We start from the raw sequence: 21,839 nt of genomic DNA, 5'->3' as shown, positions 1-21,839 counted from the left end.
GCGCGGTGGCTCACACCTGTAATCTCAGCACTTTGGGAGGCCAAAGCAGGTGGGTAATTTGAGGTCAGGAGTTTGAGACCAGCCTGGTCAACATGGTGAAACCCCATCTCTACTAAAAATACCAAAAAAAAAAAAATAGCTGGGTATGGCAGCAGGTGCCTGTAATACCAGCTGCTCAGGAGGCTGAGGCAGGAGAATCACTTGAACTAGGGAGGCAGAGGTTGCAGTGAGCCAACGTCGTGCCACCGCACTCCAGCCTGGGTGACAGAGGGAGACTCCATTGCAACAACAAAAAGAAAATACATAAATCACAGTTGATTTACTTTTAAACTTATCCCCCAAAATCTGTAGAAAATTTAGTTCTAAAGTTTTTATTTCTAGGAATTCCTCTTAGAAAGTAAACAATTTGTACCCTCTAGATCAAGGGTTCTCAAACTTTCTTCATTCATGATGCCCTATGTATCTCTGTAGATTTTTATGGTACCCACAAACCAAAAGAAATGACTTAGAAGTGTAAGTAGTTACATCACAGCAACCATCCAGTGTCCAGCATTGCAAAGACAGGACATCATTGGAGGAAATGTAGCACAATCCAGTGTTGAAACTGAACTGCCTTGAGCTAGTCATTTTCAGTGTCTGACAGATGTGGGTTATTCCTATTTCCCCTGAAAATATAAAATTGCTCATAGCACCTGTATTAGTTTGTTCTCACACCACTATGAAGAAATACCTGAGACTGGGTAATTTATAGAGGAAAGAGGTTTAATTGACACTACAGTTCTGCATGGCTGGGGAGAGCTCAGGAAACTTACAGTCATGGTGGAAGAGGGAAGCTCACGCACCCTTCTTCACATGGCGGCAGGAGAGAGAAGCATGGAGCAAAGTGGGAAAAGCCCCTTATAAAACCATCAGATCTTGTGAGAATTCACTGACTATCATGAAAACAGCATGGGGGTAACCACCCCCATGATTCAATTACCTCCCATCAGGTCCTTCCCATGACACATGGGGATTATGGGAACTACAATTCAAGATGAAATTTGGGTGGGGCACAGCCAAACCATATCAGCATACCTGTAAATTTGCTGCAGTATTCTGTAGACCCCATAACACACACTTGAATATGGAGGACTCTGCATTCATTCATTCACTGGCAATTTCAGTGGTCTCTTTTTTTTGACTGCAGGAGAAGCCGTACAAGTGCTCAGAGTGCAGCAAGGCCTTCAGCCAGAAGCGAGGCCTGGATGAGCACAAGAGGACGCACACTGGAGAAAAGCCTTTTCAGTGTGATGTGAGTTTGGATTTTTTCCCCCATAGTGTCTTCCAATAACAGGAAGTAGGGGTGGGAGGGTGGGGGGGTGTGTGTGTGTGTGGGTGTGTGTGTGTGTATGTTGCATTGCTGGAATGTGCCTATGCCTGTTAATGTCTTATGCTATTTATAGCTTTTTCTTGCATAATACATGTAACTGCATTATAATCATTTTATTCATCTTGGTTTACTGGCAGCAAATAAATTCTGATTTTCTTTTAGACATGCTTGTACCCTGTTTTAATACCGTTGAGTTGTTCTTCCAAGGTGTAAATGCATGATGATTTGAGGCAGCTTTCATGTGTCTGGCCAAATCTTTACTGATTAATGACAGTTAAACCAGAGATTTGACTGGTCATACATATTATTTACTTGGTTAAAGCCAAACATGTACAAAATTCCAAAATACATATAAACTCCTTTGTGTTAAATAATGCTGTTACTAAGTGTCTAGGTTTTCTGCTTATGACATTTGAATTGAAATGGAATTATTTGACATAGCATACATTATTTCTTAAAGGAAAAAAATACTACTGTTGACAGTAAAATTAATCTGAATGTTGATCAATTTAGGGGAAAAAAAAACCACTGTTCTTTTGTGCAGGATTGGCAATTGACAGAGAATTGACACAAATGTTAGGGAATCAATGTAAGAAAAAACATTAAAGCTGTGCTGTGTGATATGGCACAGTGCAGAATTCTGCTTAAATATTGAGGGAAATTCCAGAACTTAGATCCATCATCATGTCCCAATGGATACAGCATAGGGTAAGCAGTCCATATGAAAGGAAACTCACAAACACAAGATGTTTTCCTTGTCCTTTCATGAAACTTCAGTGGTAAGGTTAAGGCAACAATGTACTCCCAGTGGGCATACTCATAAAAATACCTTTATTAACAGTGCACTTCTTTTAAGGAAAGAAACAGTTGTAGAGAAAGAAATACACACATATAAAGCTCTATACTGAACAGAGCTACAGCCCTAGTTCAGTGATTTCAATTAGTTTAAGTCACTGCTGCTTTTATTGGAAGCATTTTCATAAAGGCAAAACCTATTTAGATGGTTTAATTGTACTGCGACACAAATAGCTGATATACGGCCCAGAAATTAAATACTAGCTGCATATGGACATCTTTCTACCATCATATTTAACCCATCCTTTTATCTATGCTGAATGATTTTGTTGAATATTTCTTTAGGTGAATTGAACCATCATGTTATGTTTTTTAAAACTATGATGTTACAAGCTGACTTTTTTCTATCTGCTTCCATCCCATTTATTTCTATGACGTGTTTAAAATTCTGAAATCTTCATTTGCAGCCCATACTAATCTGCTGTGTAGAGATCCACATTTCTAGGTGCCTCCTAAACATTTCTGAAATGCAGACTGCTCAGTATAGAACTGTTTGTCTTTGTTCCAAAATCTTGTCCTCTTAACCTACTCATTGTGGATAGAAGTCACCCTTTCCCACCCCACTCAATCTCTCTCCCTCTTAAAGAGCTCTCAGATTCATTAATTCCTCTTAGTTTTCATTTCTACTTGTAACACATAGCTCAGACCTTCACTGTTTCATCTACATCCAGTCTCCAGTATGTGTGTTCTCTACCCTGTCACCCTACCAAGGTGCTGCATTTTTTTAAATTGAGGTGAAAATCACATGATATAAAATTGATCATTTTAATGTGAACAGTTCAGTGACGTTTAGTATATTGACTGTGTTGTTCAAGCACCACCTCTCTAACTCCAAAATATTTTCGTTGCCACAAAATAAAACTCCATACCCAATAAACATTTACACCTCACTCCCCTCATCCTTTAACAGCTACCAATCTGCTTTCACTTCTATAGATTTACCTATTTGAGATATTTCATATAAATGAAATATACAATATGTGACCTTTTGTGACTGGTTTCTTTCATTAAGCATAATGTTCTCAAGGTTTATCCACATTGTCTCATGTATCAGTAGGTCATTCCTTTTTATGGCTGAATGATATTCCATTATATTTTTATATCACAATTTGTTTATCCATTCATCTGTTGTTGGACACTTCTTTCTACCTTATGACTATTGTGAATAGTGCTGTGGTGAACATGGGCATACAAGTATTTGAGTACCTGTTTTCAATTATTTGGGGTATATACCTAGGATTGAATTGCTGAGGCATATGGTAATTCTGTTTAACTTTTTCGGGAACTGACATACTGTTTTCCTCAAGAGCGACACCATTTTACATTTCCATCAGCAATGCACAAGGATTCCAATTTCTCCCCATTCTTGCCAACACTTTTTTTTTTTATTTAATTATCCATCTTGGTGGGTGTAAAGTATCTGACCATGGTTTTGATTTACATTCCCCAAAGAACTAATGATGGTGAGCATCTTTCCATATGCTTCCTGACCATTTCTATATCTTCTCTGGAGAAATGTTTCTTCAAGTCCTTTGCCCATTTTAAAATAGTATTATCTTTTTAAGAGGTTTTAAATCTTGGATATTAGGCTCTTATCAGATATATGACATGCAAATATTTTTTTCATTCTGTAGGTTTTCTTTTCATTTTGTTGAAAATATCTCGAGATGCATAAGGCCTTTTAATGTTGATGAAGTGCCCTTTATGCATTTTTTTCTCTATTTGATCATGGTTTTGGTGTTATATCTAAGAATTCATTGCCAAATCCAAGGTCATAGGATTTGTCCTTCTGTTTTTTGTTTTTTTGTTTTTTTCTCCAAGAGTCTTTTTCAGTCTTTCACTATTGAATATAGTGGGTTTTTCATGAATGCCCTTTATTTTGTTGAGAAATCTCCCTTTTTGCCTAGCTTTCTGAGGGATTTTTTTAATCAAGAGAGGATATTGGAGTTTTTCAGATGCCTTTTCTGCATCAATTGAGATGACTATGTTTTTTTTTCCCCCTTCGTTCTGTTAGTATGATGTATTACTTTGTTTGATTTTCTTATTCGAACCACTGTTGCAGTCCTGAGATAAATCCCCATTGGTCACGGTTTAGAACCCTTTTAATATGCTCTGAGATTCAGTTAGTATTTTGCTTGCTTGTTTGTTTGTTTTAGGATTTTTGCATATGGATTTATAAGAGATTTTGGTCTGTAGTTTTCTTTTTTTATAACATATTTGACTGACTTTGTTATTAAGTTAATGCTAGCCTTACAGAATGAGTTGGGGAATGTTTCCTCCTCTTCTGTCTTTTTGAAAGACATATAGAATTGGTATTAATTCTTCTTTAAATGTTTGGTACAATTTATCAGTGAAGCCACCTGATCCTGGACTTTTCCTTGTTGGTATGCTTTTTATTTGATTCAACCTCTTTATTGGTCTTTTTAATTTTTCTATTTCTTCATGGGTCAGTTTTGGTAATTGCTGTGTGTTTCTAGAAGTTTGTTCATTTAATCATGGTTACCCAGTTTGTTGGCAAATTGGGTAGCCATGATAAAATGGACATATATATATATATAATTTATATAATGGACATATATATATAACTTATATATATATATAAAATCAGTTTTTTACAGTTTTGCTCAAATGACACGTTACTCATCAATACTACTTTAACCTCTTAGGCACAGTCATTCCAGGCTGTGCAAATGGCCCAGCATGCCTATAGCGATAACTTTGAAATCTTTCTTTCTCCTGCCCAAGTCTCTCTTTTGAACCCTAGGCAGATATTGTCAACTGCCTATAGGACATCTCTCTTGTACTCCAAACTGAAATCATGATCTCCCAGATTTCTTAATCTCTCAACATGATCCTTTCAATTTCCCGTATCTCTGAGGACTGTACCATCCCCAAATAACCCAAATCACATATCTGAGCCTCATGTTGGACACCTCTTTTCCCCTAAGCCATGAATGATAGCCACTATTCTAGTTAAGGTCCTATTATGGGAAATACACAGAGATCCACGGTTTGCATATATTCTCTATGATCTCCACTAAAACTCAGGAATATATAGGTGTTATTTGCATATATATGAAGAAGTCGAGGTTCACTGAGGTTGAGTGACTTGCCTGCAGTTCACAGCAAGTGAAGATTCTAGAGTTTAAGGTTGCAGTGAGCCAAGATCGTGCCACTGCACTCCACCTTGGGCGAGGGAGCAAGACTCTGTCTCCAAAAAGAAAAAAAAAAAAAAAAGATTCTAGGGTCAAAACCCAGATCTTTCTGAGCAGTTTACCATGCAGCTTTCACTCACACCCTGTAATTCCTGCCTTTGCGTCTACCTGTTTTCCAACATACCACCATCTCTAAATTCTCATTGTCATCTTCATTTCTCTAATTCCCTCACACCCTACATCTAATCCAGTAGCATATCCAATTGGTTCTACATTAAAATAAGTTCAGAGTCTGAACGTTTCTCATAACTCCATAGCTTTATTTCAGTCTCCTGGAATATTGCAATATCTTTTTAACTGCTCTCTCTCCTTCTGTCTTTGCTCCGAACAGTCTCATGCAGAGTAATCTTTGTAGAACCTGAGTCAGGTTATATATTTGTAAAATGAATATAGTATTCATTTGCTCAAACCTTCCCATGACTGTGCATCTCATTTAGAGTGAAAACCAGTTTTATCATGGTCTGCAGGTGACCTGCAGACCTCACCCTCCCACTCTGCTCTCTTTGACTCCAACAGCACCCTCTACCTCATTCTGGTCACAAAGCCTCTTTAAGTCTTTTTTGGACACATTGAACCTACCCTGAATCTACATCTTGGCCTTTGCATCTGCTGTCGCCTCTGCCTAGAACACCTTTCTCCAGGTTTCTTCATGGCCTGCTCATGTGCTTCTTTCAGATCTCTGCTCAAATTACTTTCTCTCTTATCTCCATTACTTTCTTAGCTCTCATTCTATATTATTTGTCTTCATGGCACTTATATCCACCAAAAATTTGTTTGTTTAATTATTTATCATTTATTATAAGCTCCATGACAACAAGGTTTTGTCTTTATTTTTTATTGTTGGATCCTCAAGCCTAGAACAGTGCCTGGCATGTGGGAAGCATTCAATATTTTGAATGGATAAATAAATGAATTGATAACTACTGCTTTTGTTCATGTTTAAATCATTTCTGGTTCGGAGTGGAACAATAGTACTGGCCTCCTTGGCTCCAATTTCATACTCTCTTGCTTGCTAACTGAATTATACTTTAGTTTCAGTCTGTATTTAAAATCCTGTAGTGAATTCCCACCACTTAGAAAACATACGTCCACTTTCTTGAAATGATTACCACGATATCCAGGATTTGTTTCCAGCTTTCAACTCTAAATTATTTTCAATTTATTTCTCTAGTGACATCTAATCTTTAGCTTTTGTGAATTCTTTTCACTTCCCCAGCTGAGCCACGTTCTTTGCGCTCACAGTACCTGTGCCTATCTTCTTCCCCCTCCCTGTCATATCATTCCCCCACTTAGGACATGATAAACCGCCACACGTCCTTCCAGATCCAGGCCTTCTGCCAATTTCTCCTTAAAGCCTGCCTTCTTCTCTCCAAGCCATGGACTGCACGCTCCTCTGTTCCTCTCTTTGTACTATGCTCGTGACTTTACAAATGTTTCTACTTAGAACGTGGACTCCACAAGGGCTAGACAGTGTGTTCTTTGTCATTTTGTTCCCAGCAGAAGTGGTGGGCACATTGTATGTGATAAGTATGTGTTAACTGAAGATATTTATCTAGAATTTAGGTGGTTTCTGTTAAATATCTTATTTCACTTTATTTTAAAACAAAATCAGTTTACCTCCAGTCTAGAGTAAGAATTTTCCTAATGCACTCCTAAGTTGGAGTAGGGTGAAAGTTTGGATACGAATCACAGGTGGAAAGAAAAGGAAGCATCTGTGTTGTACTACTTGAACTAGTTTTTGCTCTCCCCTGTTTGTAAAATGAATGTTCTTGAATTTGGCTGATTTATACAGAGCATCATTTGAAGTCTTTTACTGACTGCATTCGGGTTCATGAAAACAGCTTTTAATGTCTGGGTAGTCAGTTTTACAACTGTGACATCAGGTACTCTCTCCTGATATTTAATCCTGTACTCTGGCTCTCATTCAGCAAGCTGTTGGATTGTTCCCATCTCATCCCTAGTGTGGAGCTTCTAGGACTTCCTTAATTCAGACCCATTATCAATGATTTCAGCATCTTGCTCAACTTCCTTTCCATTTTTTCCAGCTTGCCATTGCTCTCATTTTCCCATGGTAACTGTGTAAATGGACTTGCACTTTGTATCCCTCCCACCGCAGTGGCAAGCTGAACTGTCTGAGAACCTTTCTTACATTTTCACAGTGGTTTTTTATATATTTTTTAATGGTGTCACCCAGGCAAATGGAAAAAGTAGGGTGAGCTCACATATCTCTGTTTGAAATGAGATATTTTAGTAATAGTTGGCCCTTGGGAGGGAGGATAGACTCTGAACCCAGACTGTCTGGGTTTAAATTCTGGAAACACTGCCTAGTTCTTTGAACCTTGGAAACCTAGTTAACCTTTTGTGTTTTCATTTTCTTCTGTAAAATGGGTTTAATGGTAATACTAATATCTACTTAAAAGCGTGACTGTGAGGATTGAGCAAGTTAATATTTAGAAATTGCTAAGAGTGGCTCCTGGCACATGGTGAAAGTTGTAAGATAGTTAAGCCTAGGGCCTGTGCTGGACAGTGGGATGAAATAGTAGAAGATGCCATGTCCCACCCTCATAGAACACATTCTTGTAGAGTATAGCATTAAACAAATACATGAGACCAGGCATGGTGACTCATGCCTGTAATCCCAGCACTTCGGGAGGCCGAGGCAGGAGGATCGCTTAAGCCCAGGAATTCAAGACCAATCTGGGCAACATAGCAAGACTCCATGTTTACAAAAAACAAAAATAAAAAATTAGCTGGGCATGGCGGCACACACTTGTAGTCTCAGCTACTCAGAAGGCTGAGGTGGGAGGATTGCTTGAGCCTAGGAAGTCAAGGCTGCAGTGAGCTATGATCAGACCACTGCACTCCAGCCTGGGTGACAGAGAGACACCATGTCTCCAGAGAAAAACAAAAACAAAACAAAAAACAAAATACATGAATTAGCATGTAATTACAATTCATGATAAAGACTGGGAAAGAGAAGGAAGAAAAAAGCCATGAGGCTATAAGTAACCTAAAAGATGAGAAGAATCAGCCATGGGGAAAAGAGCATTTCAGGAGAGGAACAGCATGAATTGAGGCTGGGAATGGGCATGAGGGAAAGAGAAGGCTGTTGGAGCTGGAGCACAGTGAGAGAAAGAGAGGGTTGCAGGGTGAAGTAAAAAACAGAATTGGAGGCTTTGCAGCCAAGTTAGGAAATGTATTGTGAATCTAATTTTAATAAGAAGCCATTGAAGAATTTGGTGTCAGTTGTTTATGCTGACATTGGGTTTGGAGAAGGGGCGAGAGAAATAGAACATGGGGATAAATGTTAAATCGATCTTCTTTATGATTATGAATTTGAATATATACTTATAAAAACAATTTAGCATTTCTTTCACTTGAAAATACTCTCCATTGATACTTTCTTCAATTTCTCCAGGATTATTCTGCAGTCTTTGGGGGTACTTATATTGTCCATAGAGATTTAATCAATCAGTCAGTGAATCTATCAACCATTATTTCTTCCTTTAATTCAAGAAATTTTTATGTAGTGGCTATTCTTGCCCTCATGTTCCTTAGTTTAGCAAGGAGACAGACATAAAAAAAATAACGCAAATCATGAGTGACACTTGAGGAAAGTGTTGTTAAGGAAAAGTAAAGGCTGCTATGAGAGCATTTAACAGAGACCATCACCTGGCAGATGTGTCACGTGGGCTTCCTAAGCATGAGTAAGAGTAAGCTGGGTAAAGAGAAGTGAGAAAGTTGTGAGGTAGGAAGCCCAATGATTTCTTCAAGAACCTGGAGGAGGCCTGTTTAGTTTGGCTAGAGCTCAGTGATTACCCTACAAGTAGCAAAACACCATGGAAGTAATATTGTGACATTTGTGTTTTCAAAAAATCATTTCAACTGTTATGTGGAGCATGGACTGGAGAGGATGAGGAGGAATGCAGGGAGATTCAGACAGTATTTAGCAGTGGATTACTTTTGGCTTGTATAAGCGTGTCCTGCCCGTTAGAGGGCATTACTTGCATGCTTGCCCCTATGCAAAATGCAAGTAATATTCCCCATTTGTTGAGACAGTGAGGTACCCCCCACAATTCCAAACATTTCCTGCAGAGAGGGGAAGTTGTACCACCTCTATTTGAGGATGATGAAGCTGGCTATTGCAATAATCTAGGCTTTAGTTTTCAGAGTGAGGAGATGTACATTGCAGCAGGCATACGTGACATCCATTGGAATATGGGAAGAAAAATTACCATGTTGATTCCCATTTTTTTTCAACTTCTATTTTAGATTCAGAGAGTACATCTGCAGGTTTGTTGTACATGGGTATATTGCATGATGCTGAGGTTTGAGGTGTGAATGATCCCATCAGCCAGGTGCTGAGCATAGTACCCACTAGTTTTTCAATCCTTATCTCCTCCCCTCCTTCCCTGCTCTACTAGTCCCCAGTCACTATTGTTACCACCTTTATGTTAATGTTTAGCTCCCACTTATAAGAGAATATGCAGTATTTGGTTTTCTGTTCCTGCATTAATTTACTTAGGATAGTGGCCCCCAGATGCATCCATCTTGCTACAAAGGACATGATTTCATTCTTTTTTATAGCTGCATAGTATTCCATGGTGTATATGCACCACATTTTCTTTATCCAGTCCACTGTTCGTGGCACCTAGGTTGATTCCATGTCTCTGCTATTGTGAATAGTTCTGCAATGAACATGCAAGTGCATATGTCTTTTTGGTAGAATGATTTGTTTTCTTTTGCATATATACCCAGTAATGAATGGGATTACTAGGTTGAATGGTAGTTCTGTTTTAAGTTCTTTTAGAAATCTCCAGACTGTTTTTCACAGTGGCTGAACTAATTTACATTCCCTCCAACAGTGTATAAGCATTCCCTTTTCTCTGCAGCCTCACCAGCATCTGTTGTTTTTTTTTACCTCTTTTTTTTTGTTTGTTTTTTGTTTTTGTTTGTTGAAACAGTCTCGCTCTGTCGCCCAGGCTAGAGTTCAGTGGCACGATCTCGGCTCACTGCAACCTCCGCCTCCCAGGTTCAAGCAATTCTCCTGTCTCAGCCTCCTGACTAGCTGGGACTACAGGCACCCGCCACCGCACCCAGCTAATTTTTGTATTTGTAGTAGAGACAGGGTTTCTCCATATTGGTCAAGCTGGTCTCGATCTCCTGACGTCAGGTGATCCACCCACCTTGGCCTTCCAAAGTGCTGGGATTACAGGCGTGAGCCACCATGCCTGGCTGACTTCTTAACAGTAGCCATTCTGACTAGTGTGAGATAATATCACATTGTGGTTTTGATATGCATTTATCTGATGATCAGTGATTATGAGCATTTTTTCATGTTTGTGTCCACTTATATGTCTTCTTTTGAGAAGTGTCTGTGAATGTCTCCTGCAATAATATGTAAATACAGTGGTGCATATATATGTTTTATTTAAAAATACAGATACTAGTTGCATTTTATAATGGGTTTTTTTTTTTGCTTATTCAGTTGTTTAATTTCCTTACAGATTCTGGATATTAGAACTGTTGGATACACAGTTTGTGAATATTTTCTCTCATTCTGTCAGTTGTCTGTTTATTTTATTGGTTGTTTTGCTATGCAGAGCTCTTTAGTTTTGTTAGGTTTCACTTGTGAATTTTTTGTTTTGTTGCAATTGCTTTTGAGGATTTAGTCATAAATTATTTCCCAAGACTTCTGTCCAGAATGGTGTTTCCTAGGTTTTCTTCTAGGATTTTTATAGTTTGAGCTCTTACATTTAAATCTTTAATTTATCTTAAAGTTAATTTTTGTATATGTTGAAAGGTAGGGATCCAGTGTCATTTGTCTGCATATGGCTAGCCAATATCCCAGTGCTTATGAATAGGTGTTTGTTGAGTAGGGAGCCCTTTTCCTGTTGCTTATTTTTGTCAACCTTGTCAAAGATCAGATGGCTGTAGGTATGTGACTTTATTTTTGGCTTCTCTATTCTGTTGCATTGGTGTATGTGTCTGATTTTGTACTAGTATTCTGCTGTTTTGGTTACTGTAGCCTTATAGTATAGTTTGAAATTGGGTAATGTAATACCTCCAGCTTTGTTCTTTTTGCTTAGGATTGCTTTGGCTATTTGGGCTTTTTATTTATTTATTTATTTTGGTTCTATATAAATTTTAGAATAGTTTTTTCTAGTTCTGTGGAAAATGATATTGGTTGTTTGATATTTGATAGTAATGGCATTGAGTCTGTAGATTGCTTTGAGCAGTATGCCCATTTTAATGATATTGATTCTAACAATCTCTAAGCATGGAATATTTTCTCATTTCTTTGTATCATCTGTGATTTCTTTTAGCAGTGGTCTGTAGTTCTACTTGTAGAGATCTTTCACCTCCTTGGTTAGATGTATTCCCAAGTACTTTTTGTATGTGGCTATTTTAAAAACAGGAACACAGTTAAACTTTATTATCATTAAACAGATGATTTGACTTTGGTGCCCTGGCTTGGGCACTGCTGGCTGGTCTCTTGTGAGGTGCAGTATCACACGTGATCAAAGGGAAGAACGTCAATTCCATGTTGGTGCTGGTTGGCTGACAGTCCCAAGGCACTTGTTTGCTTTCAGGGCACTGTTAGGATTGCAATTTGTGTCTCTTGGGCTAACAGAGATAAGGATTATATTATCTGTTTTTAAATAAAGTAATGCTTACAAAATGAACAAGTTGCTAAAAGAAGCCTGTACAGAAATGCAGATTGAAAATAATATTAATGATATAAACACAAGGTAACAAAAAGAAAGCAGAGTTAATACTACTAGTCAGTAACAATTTGAGATAAAATATAATGACATCATCATATGTGATGAGAAGTAAGCCAAAAATGGAAATTATTAAGGAGACATCTGAAATATATATATATTTGCCTATACATTTGTTAAAGATGACTCTGGCCCTAAATATGTATCCCACTTAAAATCTTGTCTAGTGAAAATATAAAGCCATAAATATTAATTTAGCATTAAAATATTTATTTTGTCTTTATCCTGAAAATTTTGTCTGTCTTTAATATAATATATAAACACAGTAGTACATGTGTATGTTTTATTTAAAAATACAGATAATACAGTTGCATGCTGAAACATTTTCTTAGTGAAAGGGAAGCACTGGTCTAAGCAAACAGTGTCTCTGACTAAGGTGGTGGCAGTGGAGATGGAGACGATTAGATGTCTTCATGTCTTTGAGAAAAATGTGCAAAGAAGAACCGGTGGAACTTTGTAATTGATTGGATCAGATGAGGAAGAGTGAGACATTGGGTGAAGGTTGACTGCCACATTTACAGTCAAACCAGGTGAAAGGTCGGACCATTTTTTGAGACTTAGGTTTGAGAGACAAGAATTCTGAGTTCAGTTTTAGACATAGTAAGTTTAGACATAGTAAGTACCAGTGAACTATCCAAGTGGTCAGTTAAGTACTCCACTGTTGAGATCAGAAGGGGGACTGGACTAAAAATATTACTTGCTAGTGATCTCCATATATGTGGTAACAAAAGATATGAATACGATTAAGATCACCAGAGGAGAAAACACCTAGTGAATGGAGAAGAAAGCCAAGGATTGGGCACTGAAATCCTGACTGATTTAGTTAGGATGGAGGAATGGCCTATTCCAGAAAACAAAGGGGAATAAAAGGCCAGATAATTAGAAGGAAAACAAGGAGAGTAGGTCATTATAGAAACTAAAGGAATGACAGGGGAAAGGCATGTCAAATGATGCTAAGAATTCATGTTAAATGAGGGCTCAAAAGTGCCAGGATTTAGCAATGTAGAGATCATCCATAACATTTCAGAGAGCTGTTTGGAGAGTTAAGAAGTCCAAGGCAGAAGTCTGATGTGAGTGGACTTGCTGCTAAGTGAACATGGAACCATCACCCAACTAACTGTATTTTTTTATTCCAAAATAATATTTCCTTTCTGATTATAAAAATGTACTTTTTAATTAGAAAAGAATGAGGAAATATGGAGACAAAAGAAGACAAAGAAAATGATCCCCAATTTTCCAACCAATGTCAGCTAATATTAATATTAATCTATTGACATTTCCTTCATATACTTATTAATACAGATACAGTTATAATATTTATTTCAATATTGTCAACTAAGTTGCCTTGATCTTATTATTCTGCTTTCTTTTCTTTATGTTTCTTCTTGCCTTTAAGTATTTTTGAAATTACAATCTTGGCCAGACGTGGTAGCTCACGTCTGTTTTCCCAGCACTTTGGGAGACCGAGGCAGGAGGATCGCTTGAGCCCAGTAGTTTGAGATCAGCCTGAGCAACATGGCAAAATCTCATAGCTAAAAAATACAAAAAAAAAAACACAAAACAATTAGCTGGGCATGGTGGCATCTGCCTGTAGTCCCAGCTTCTCCAGAGGCTAAAATGTGAGTCCAGGGAGGTCGAGGCTGCAGTGAACCAAGATTATGCCACTGCACTCCAGCATGGGTGACAGCAACATCTTGACTCAAAAAAAAAAAAGATTAATATTTTTAACAGCTGAAAAATATTTCTAAATCTGATTATATCAAAATGAATATGCTTATTAACTTTAATTGGCCAAGTAAGTCATTTGTAATTTTCACTTTTATATATGATTCTGTATGAGCATCCTGTATATAAATCTTTGACTAGGAGACATTCATACAAGTGATACTCCTGGTTCTTCAAAGGCTTGCTCTCTCTCTGTCTATCCAAGATTCTTCTGAGGAAGTACTACTTAGTACCCATTACACTCTATCAGCCTCATTTTGTACACTTTCATGCACATTCTAATCCCTCTCTTAAAATAGTGTTTGTGTATGTGTTATTTTTTGTAGATGTATTTCTTAAGTACAGTATGCATGTGTTTGCATTTTGCTTTTTACCCTAATTGAGTCTTATCTTTTAGTAAGGGTACTTAATACTTTTATATTGATTATTACAATTTATATACTTTATAGTCTGTCATCATATGCTCTGCTGTTGCATGTTTCCTGGGTCTTTACCCTTTTCCTCTGACTTTTGCAACATGGACTTGGCTTTGTTTTGCAGTTGCCTCAAAGGTATTGAGTTACAAACCTTAGCTTACAAGCTATTCCAAAAGAAAAATGTCATTTCCTGAGATGAATTGGCTGCATTGTATTTGATTTGGGAAATTATTTGTTTGCAAAGTCACTTGTATATTCTAGGGGACTGCCACTCTTTAGAACAGTGGTGTTTTCTTTCTATTCCACATGTGCTGGCCTTGCCTCCCTCTCGTTAACGTTTGTCTATTCTTTCCAATCTGCTGAGGAAAATGAAAGAGAAAAAAAAAATGTTCACTGACATTTATTGAGTGTCTGCAGTATAGCCCTTATTTACACAGAGTATTTTATTTAAACTTAATAATCCTGCAAGGTAAGTACCTTGTCATTTTACAGGTGAGGAAACTAAAGTTAAAAGGCATACTTGGTCCATTTAATTTCCTTAGTAAATAGTAGAGTCAGAATTCTAGGTGGTTCTTCAACAAATACTTATTGAGTGCTTACTCTACAGAAATTGTTGTACCCTTTAGGGGACATAAGGGAATAAAATATATGAAGATCCCTGCTTTCATGGAGCTGAGACTCTAGTGAGTAGAGAGAGACACTAAACAAGAGAGTAGGTAAATTACAGTGGGACAGAAAGTGACAGGTACTGTGTAAAAAGTAAATTTGAACAGAGTAAAGGGAATCCAGAAAGGATGACAGGTTTCATTTTTAAACTGGGAGGTCAGAGCAGGCTTCCTTGGAAAGTGATCAGACTCTAAAGCTTATTTTCTTTATACCACACTATGCTGCTACTTCTGTGTCAAAATTCATTATTATTGGATTACCCCCTTCTTACCCAATTAGGGCCCTGAGCCTTTCTGAGTCTCTTATTGCTGTGAATGTAAATCTTCTTTCCTCCATAAAGAAAGAGGGCAAGGATTTTTTGTTTTGTTTTGTTTTGTTTTAGTGTAAGATTTTCCCAAGCCTAACCTCAATTAAAACTCCAGCTTTCTTTACAGTATTTTTACAAGCCATTTCCTCTCTCATTATATTTTTCATGGTGTTTTCACATTATTTAACATGTCTTACTTCACAACGGATATGCTTTTGAAGAGTTTTATGTCAGTGGAATTTTTCTGAATAACATCAAACTTTAAACTCCATTTTTTTTTGGTAACTTGGATAGCTGTGCCTTGCATTTTGTGTGTTAACATTTTTAGTTATGGGGCTGTTTAATGCATGTTGAGCCAGGTAGGAATGTGGCAGAGCTCATATGAAATAAACCTGTTACCTTCCTTAGTTAAACAAAGTGTATATAATAAGAAATAAAGAAAAGAAATAGTGTGTCATAAATTTCTGCTTATGATACTTAAAACAACATTAGCTTTTTATTTCACAAGTGGTACTAAACTGAAGGGATCACTGGTGAGAAATGTCTTATGCCATTTATGTTATAGAGAGAGATGCCATCTAGACCATAAAGCATTTTGCTTAAATAGTTTAATATGAAATGGCAAATATGTTCCATTAGGATAAGAAAGGTATTGCCAGGGAGTTGTTTCACTGGAGATGTTTAAATCCAGCAGCTGGGAAAAGGGAAGGGTGATTGGGGTACAAAGGACACCGATTAAATGCAGTAACTCTTATTAATTTTCTTTGCCGATAGTGTGGGTGTTAAATTTTGTTTATTCCAAGAGTGATTTTTGTTTTTATGCCTGTTTCTACATACTTGATAGTAGGAATTTGCATAATGTATATTGTATAAATGATAAATTGTTGTATCTTCAGGTTTTTCAGTATCATATGGTTGGTCTTTGGGTCTTTTCTAGGTTTGCGACTTGGCTTTTAGCCTGAAGAAAATGCTGATTCGACACAAGATGACTCATAATCCCAATCGTCCCCTGGCAGAATGCCAGTTTTGCCATAAGAAGTTTACAAGGAATGACTACCTCAAAGTGCACATGGACAATATCCATGGTGTAGCTGACAGCTAATGGGGGCTGTAAAGGAATTAAACTATTCAGAAGGGCTCCTAATATGAATCCCAGATTTTTCTCACCTGATCAGCATAACAGAAGTAGCTAAAAGTGACTTACTGGTCTCATAGTTCTTATTTGCCTACATTTAGAGTCTGTAGATGCATATGCAACCAAAAAAAGTCTTACTTTTAACAAGAAATGGTATAAATGGAAAAAAAAATACAACTCCATAGCCTTGCAAAATGCAATTTGTGCTCTGTCTTATAAAAATGGAGAAAGGAGTCATGGCTCTCTTTCTTGGCCATCCCTCTGTAATGAAGTTTATAATATACTTCCCTAATAGGCCTTTTTATTTTATTGTTATTCTTTGTGTGTCTGTCTGTCTGTATGTGTCTGTGTGTGCACACTCACTTGCAAATGCCAGTTGTTGCAGCTGGTTTTACCAATTTAAATAGAAATAAATCAAGATATCCAACTATTTATTTGCAGATTAGGGTAAGAATAAGTTATCAAAGTCTCAAGTTTGATAGGAAAATAAATACTTGCTATTTTATAAGACAGACCAAGAGCTGAGCTTATCTAATAGCTGTGTGCAACAAATGAGTTTAAAATAGATATTTGATAACTAAAACATCTATTAAAATATTGCTCATTTTAGGGAATTCTTAGGAAACATTATTCTCATCATTCAGATGTAGACATTCATGGTCTGGAATACTTTTATAAATTCTACACAAAAATGACCATCACATTTAAATATTCATCAGGCTACCCCTCTTGAATTTAGACCATTTAGCTTTAGAAATTAACAGTATACCAATATATATAATTAAAAATAGAAACCAAATAGATTCTCTGTATTTGGTGACAGAGTGGCAGAACAATAGTGGCATTTCCACATTTGTTATGATGAACGTAGCCCTTTCCCCTCTCCTTCCATAAAAGTGCACAGAACATGTTAGTAAAGATACAGTCCTCAGAGCATTAACATTCCATTTTGTAAAAGACATTTTCCAGAATCTTGGCAGTAGGTAATTCTGAAACACTTTTGAATTACCTTCAATCATCCCATATAATTAGGAATCCAGAATACAAAGTATAAACCTGGCAATTGTTATGATTGAAATTGTCACTGATGCTTAAGGGAAATTGAAGCAAGAAGCATAATTTCTTCCTTTAGGTTATATTTCAGCAATACTTGACAGCAACATACAATGAACAGCTTGTTTGGAGAGATGATATGATACAATGTAATGGTGATGTCAAAATAACCTAGAGGAATATCCAAAAACCAGAAAAACATTAAAATGAAGCCCAACTCATGAACCTCTCTAACTGAAGCCCAGTCAAAAGAAAGGAAGTATAGTTTTGAGGAAATTATTTGGTTCTAGTGAGTTAAGGAGAAATGTTATCTGAGACACAGCTCTTTGACTTCAGGAATCTCATTTTAGAATTATATTCATGCCCAATTCCAGTTTTAAAAAGAAACATAAAGATTCAATGTAGACATTTGAATGTTGTAAAATACTAAATTTGAAACTCAGAAGAGATAACTTTTAAAAATATAAATCCTAAAATTATAATTTAGAAGATATTTAAGTATAGTTATATGTAGTATTTTGAATCTGAAATTATAGACTGTATTTTATAAAAATAAATTTTGGTCTTGTTTCTCACTATATCATTTGTTTCAACAATATATTTTTAGATCTAAAGTGTTTTCATTTTAATATGATAGTGTGTTTAATATCATTTGAATATAAGAAGACAGCTGTAAAATTTGGTAGTGTGTATTATTTAAACACATCCTGTATATTCCTTTGAATGCTGCTTTCTCTATATGGGATGCTTTATATCCCGATTATGTGATGAATGTAAAACTTGAAAGGAGTCCAAATACCAATTTTGTGTAATCTCAGTGAGTCACAGTTCACATGGCTGCTGGGGAAATTACCCTGAAAACTGTGGTGTCGCTATGCTGTGGAGTAAACAGACAGGGAAGAGGTGGTGGGCTTTATCCTGCTGAAGGTTTATAGACATGGAAATCTTTAGAAAATTGTGTAAAAGGACCTACACCAGAGAGTGGTACACCACTCTCTCCTTTCAGAGGACTGAAACCAAAACAAGTCCTTAGTAGACTATTTGTATGCTGTAAATTTTTATCCAAAAGACAAGTATTCATGGATAGTTTCAGATATATTAGCATTTGCTTACTAAAACTTTTAAATTACTTAGTAATAACCAAAAAAAGAGACTATTTTAGGCATGATTGATCAATTGAAAGCATAGATAATCATAGAGGAAAAGTCTTACAGACAAGCTGAAGTACAGGTACCTACTTTGAAATGTCTTTTGTTTCCTGCTGTGAAAGATTTTGGCTGGGGTATTTTCTTGGGAAAAGACCAGACTCTTGGGTGCCCATAAAATCTAAGTAATTGAGACTTAGAAATTGGCTAAGTAAATTTAAGAGACGTTCAATAATGTAGGTGGGTTCAGATACCCTTTTATAATAACTGTCTTCTTAGTATATTAACACTCAAGATGTTTGTGTATCTTTAATTTGCCTTTGTTTCACAATAACTGGCTTTTGTTTTCCTTTTCATGGTGTGTTGTTGGCTATATAGAGGCATTTATTGGTAAATTATAATCAGCAGTTGCACCGTGGAAGTATTCTTAGTGATAAATTCTTGGGGTTACATAGTATAGTTAACATGTTATTTTCAAGAAACATGAGTGTGTGTGTCTGTCTGAAGAGTATCACTTATATGCAGTGCATATACATGTAAGTGCATTACTTTGCTCAAATATCTTCTGACCTATTGCAGTCAACTCATGCATGAGTGTGAACATGTATTACAGAAGGTCTTACAGCCTTAGTTTCTGTTTTAGATTTTATGTGCTGCTTCCTTTCTCAAACAAAAGCCTGAAAGGAAAGAGGATAAGTACTAGAAATATTCATTTTTTTTCCTTCACAAATCTAAATGTTGCTTATGAAAACTCATCTTAGAGTAATGAATATATGGAAATGGGTAGGTAGAAGGAAATGTGCCTCTTTAAAACCCTAAAATTTTACCATTGATATTGACATTTGTTTGCGTGTATATAAATGGAGCATGTGTAAATATAGAATTCCAATAGCATTTTTTATTTTATTATAAATCTATAATAAATCTATATAAATCACTGCCAGACTTGGTGTTAGCATTTTATTTTACTATAGAACTATAGTACCATCCTATGGTAAAATCCAAATGAATTGCTTTAAAGTTGTTTTTGATGAATGAAAGAAATGTAATTGCCATTACCTCCAGACCTCATGCTTTTATACTTTATACATCCAAGTGTTTCTCAATCTGCAAAGTACCTCTGAAGTTGAGCCAAGTTGGTCTCAGGGCTATAAGAGATATTTTCCTTGCCTCTCTTCTCATTCCTGGTTATACAAAGAACAATGTGAAAAGGATCATCACTAAGAATGAATGAAACCTGTTAACTAAGAATGACTGAAACCTGATATAGTAGCATCTTAAGTAAAAATAACTTGATGCTCACAAATATAATTTAAGGGTAATAAAAGTTATGGCAAATGTTTCAGGTATTCTCTTTATTTTAAATTTATGTTTATCATTTTGATGTTGCCCCAATCTTGTGAGATTTTCTTGATACAAAAAATAATCATCTGAGTAGTGGATTTAGAAATTATGCATTCATTTAACTTTGATTTTTCAGAATCAGCGGAGGCACTAGTTCTTTGGAGCTGACTCATAGCCTTAGCTAGCTTGGGCCTAAAACTGTATTACCACTCCATACATTGTTAATTTGTTGTGCAACAGAATAAAAAATTAACTCTGGAGACTTCATTGTGGGCATGTTAAAATATTCTAGGTATTCTAGGCCCAGGAAATAGTCTGGAATGTAACAACTACCTTATATACTAAAATAGTGCTGCTGATCCAATGTCCAAATTCCTCTTCTTCCTTTTTAAAAAAAAAAATTTATCACAATACTGAAACAAATGTTCGTATTTAGTTAGAAAATATATAGTATTTAGTTTCCTTAAATTAAAACATATATTTAGTTACCTAAATATTTGATTAGCATGTTTAGCTTCCTAATCATGCAGACTTTTAGCCAATTAGAATAAGGTCTTAGTCCTTGAACCCATGCCACCTTAGCATATTACATGGTAGGAGGAAACTAATCTAAGATGTTAAATTATGTCAATAATGCATATGTTTAAAATTAAGAAAGCATATAGGACCACTGAAGCTTGATCATCTAAATCAATGCAAAACAGTTCAAACAAAATATCACTGCTCCTGACAAGGGAAACTGTAGACCTACTAGGAATTAGCTACACTTAAAAAATTCAAAAAATATCAATTTATCTCTTTAAAATAGTATAAAAATGAAGAGAGTCCCAGCTCACAATGGATACGTGAGTCACTCCATTACTATTTTTTTATTTTGTCTTCTTACGGACTATCTAATAATGCTTTCTTTCCTTAATTTTATCTGATATCTTTTTATTTAATGTTTGACTGGCATATCTTTTTTCATTTTTCTACTGAAAACTTTTCTGTGATTTTATGAAAATTTTACATTTTTTAAATAAACTGATGTTAAGATTTCGTGTTTTTTATCCTGTCTGACAACACTGAATTGAGTGCTTTTCAGTCCGCGTTGATGGCTTTGTCCTGCCTTTCTCACAGTCTCATCTTGCCTCATTTGGATGGTGGCCTGAGCTTGTATTGGAGACTCTACTCAAAGAGAAATCTGGCTCTTCATACCTAGCACATGAAATTTATCTGGACACAGGTATAGTAATACATTTAAGGCTGAATGAGTTCATTATTGGAATTAGTTGTTAAAACAATATATTATCTATTCATTCCTTAGTATCTGATAAATACATAAAAGCATGAAGTACATTGACCCCAACTCTATACTTTTTATTTTCTAAAGTAATTATTAGCATCTGAAGAAACAAAATTGCCTTTAATGGACGAGAAATGGTTGGAAAGTAAATGTTAATTACATGTAAGCAAACTATATGGTTCTCATTCTGTGTAGGCATATAAAGAGTATGGAGATGGGGAGCAATGCCACATTTAATTGATCATAACACTTTTATTTAAATTGGCAAACTGATGGGTCCTTTTGTGGATTACTACATGTACTTTTGAGGCTGGACGCAGTGGCTCATGCCTGTATTCCCAGCACTTTGGGAGGCCAAGTTAGGCAGATCACTTGAGCCCAGGAGTTCGACAACAGCCTGTGCAACATGGTGAAACCCCATCTGTACCAAAAATACAAAAATTAGCTGGGTGTGGTGGCACGTGCCTGTAATCTTGCCTGTAATCTCAGCTACTCAGCTGAGGCAGGAGGATTGCTTGAACCCTGGAGGCGGAAGTAGC

General features: G+C 36.3%; 1 protein-coding gene across 3 annotated transcripts in view; it reads left to right on the top strand.

The window, feature by feature from the left end:
- The window catches only part of PRDM5 (PR/SET domain 5), a 231,243-nt gene extending 211,629 nt beyond the window's left edge, over positions 1–19,614 (top strand). For 2 of the 3 annotated variants that reach the window (XM_054485889.2, XM_054485888.2), the window contains 2 exons: positions 1,187–1,291; positions 16,276–19,614. In XM_054485889.2, coding sequence (XP_054341864.1) covers positions 1,187–1,291; positions 16,276–16,440 — 270 coding nt within the window. In that variant the 3' untranslated portion in view covers positions 16,441–19,614. Of the gene's footprint in view, positions 1–1,186; positions 1,292–16,275 lie in introns of those variants that run through there. The other variant, XM_063664063.1, reaches the window with a different exon arrangement.
- Positions 19,615–21,839: the final 2,225 nt, after the last annotated feature.

This window comes from Pongo pygmaeus, chromosome 3, assembly GCF_028885625.2.
Source record: "Pongo pygmaeus isolate AG05252 chromosome 3, NHGRI_mPonPyg2-v2.0_pri, whole genome shotgun sequence".
In the NCBI taxonomy this organism is placed as follows: domain Eukaryota; kingdom Metazoa; phylum Chordata; class Mammalia; order Primates; family Hominidae; genus Pongo; species Pongo pygmaeus.
This window is presented reverse-complemented; position numbering and strand designations above follow the sequence as displayed.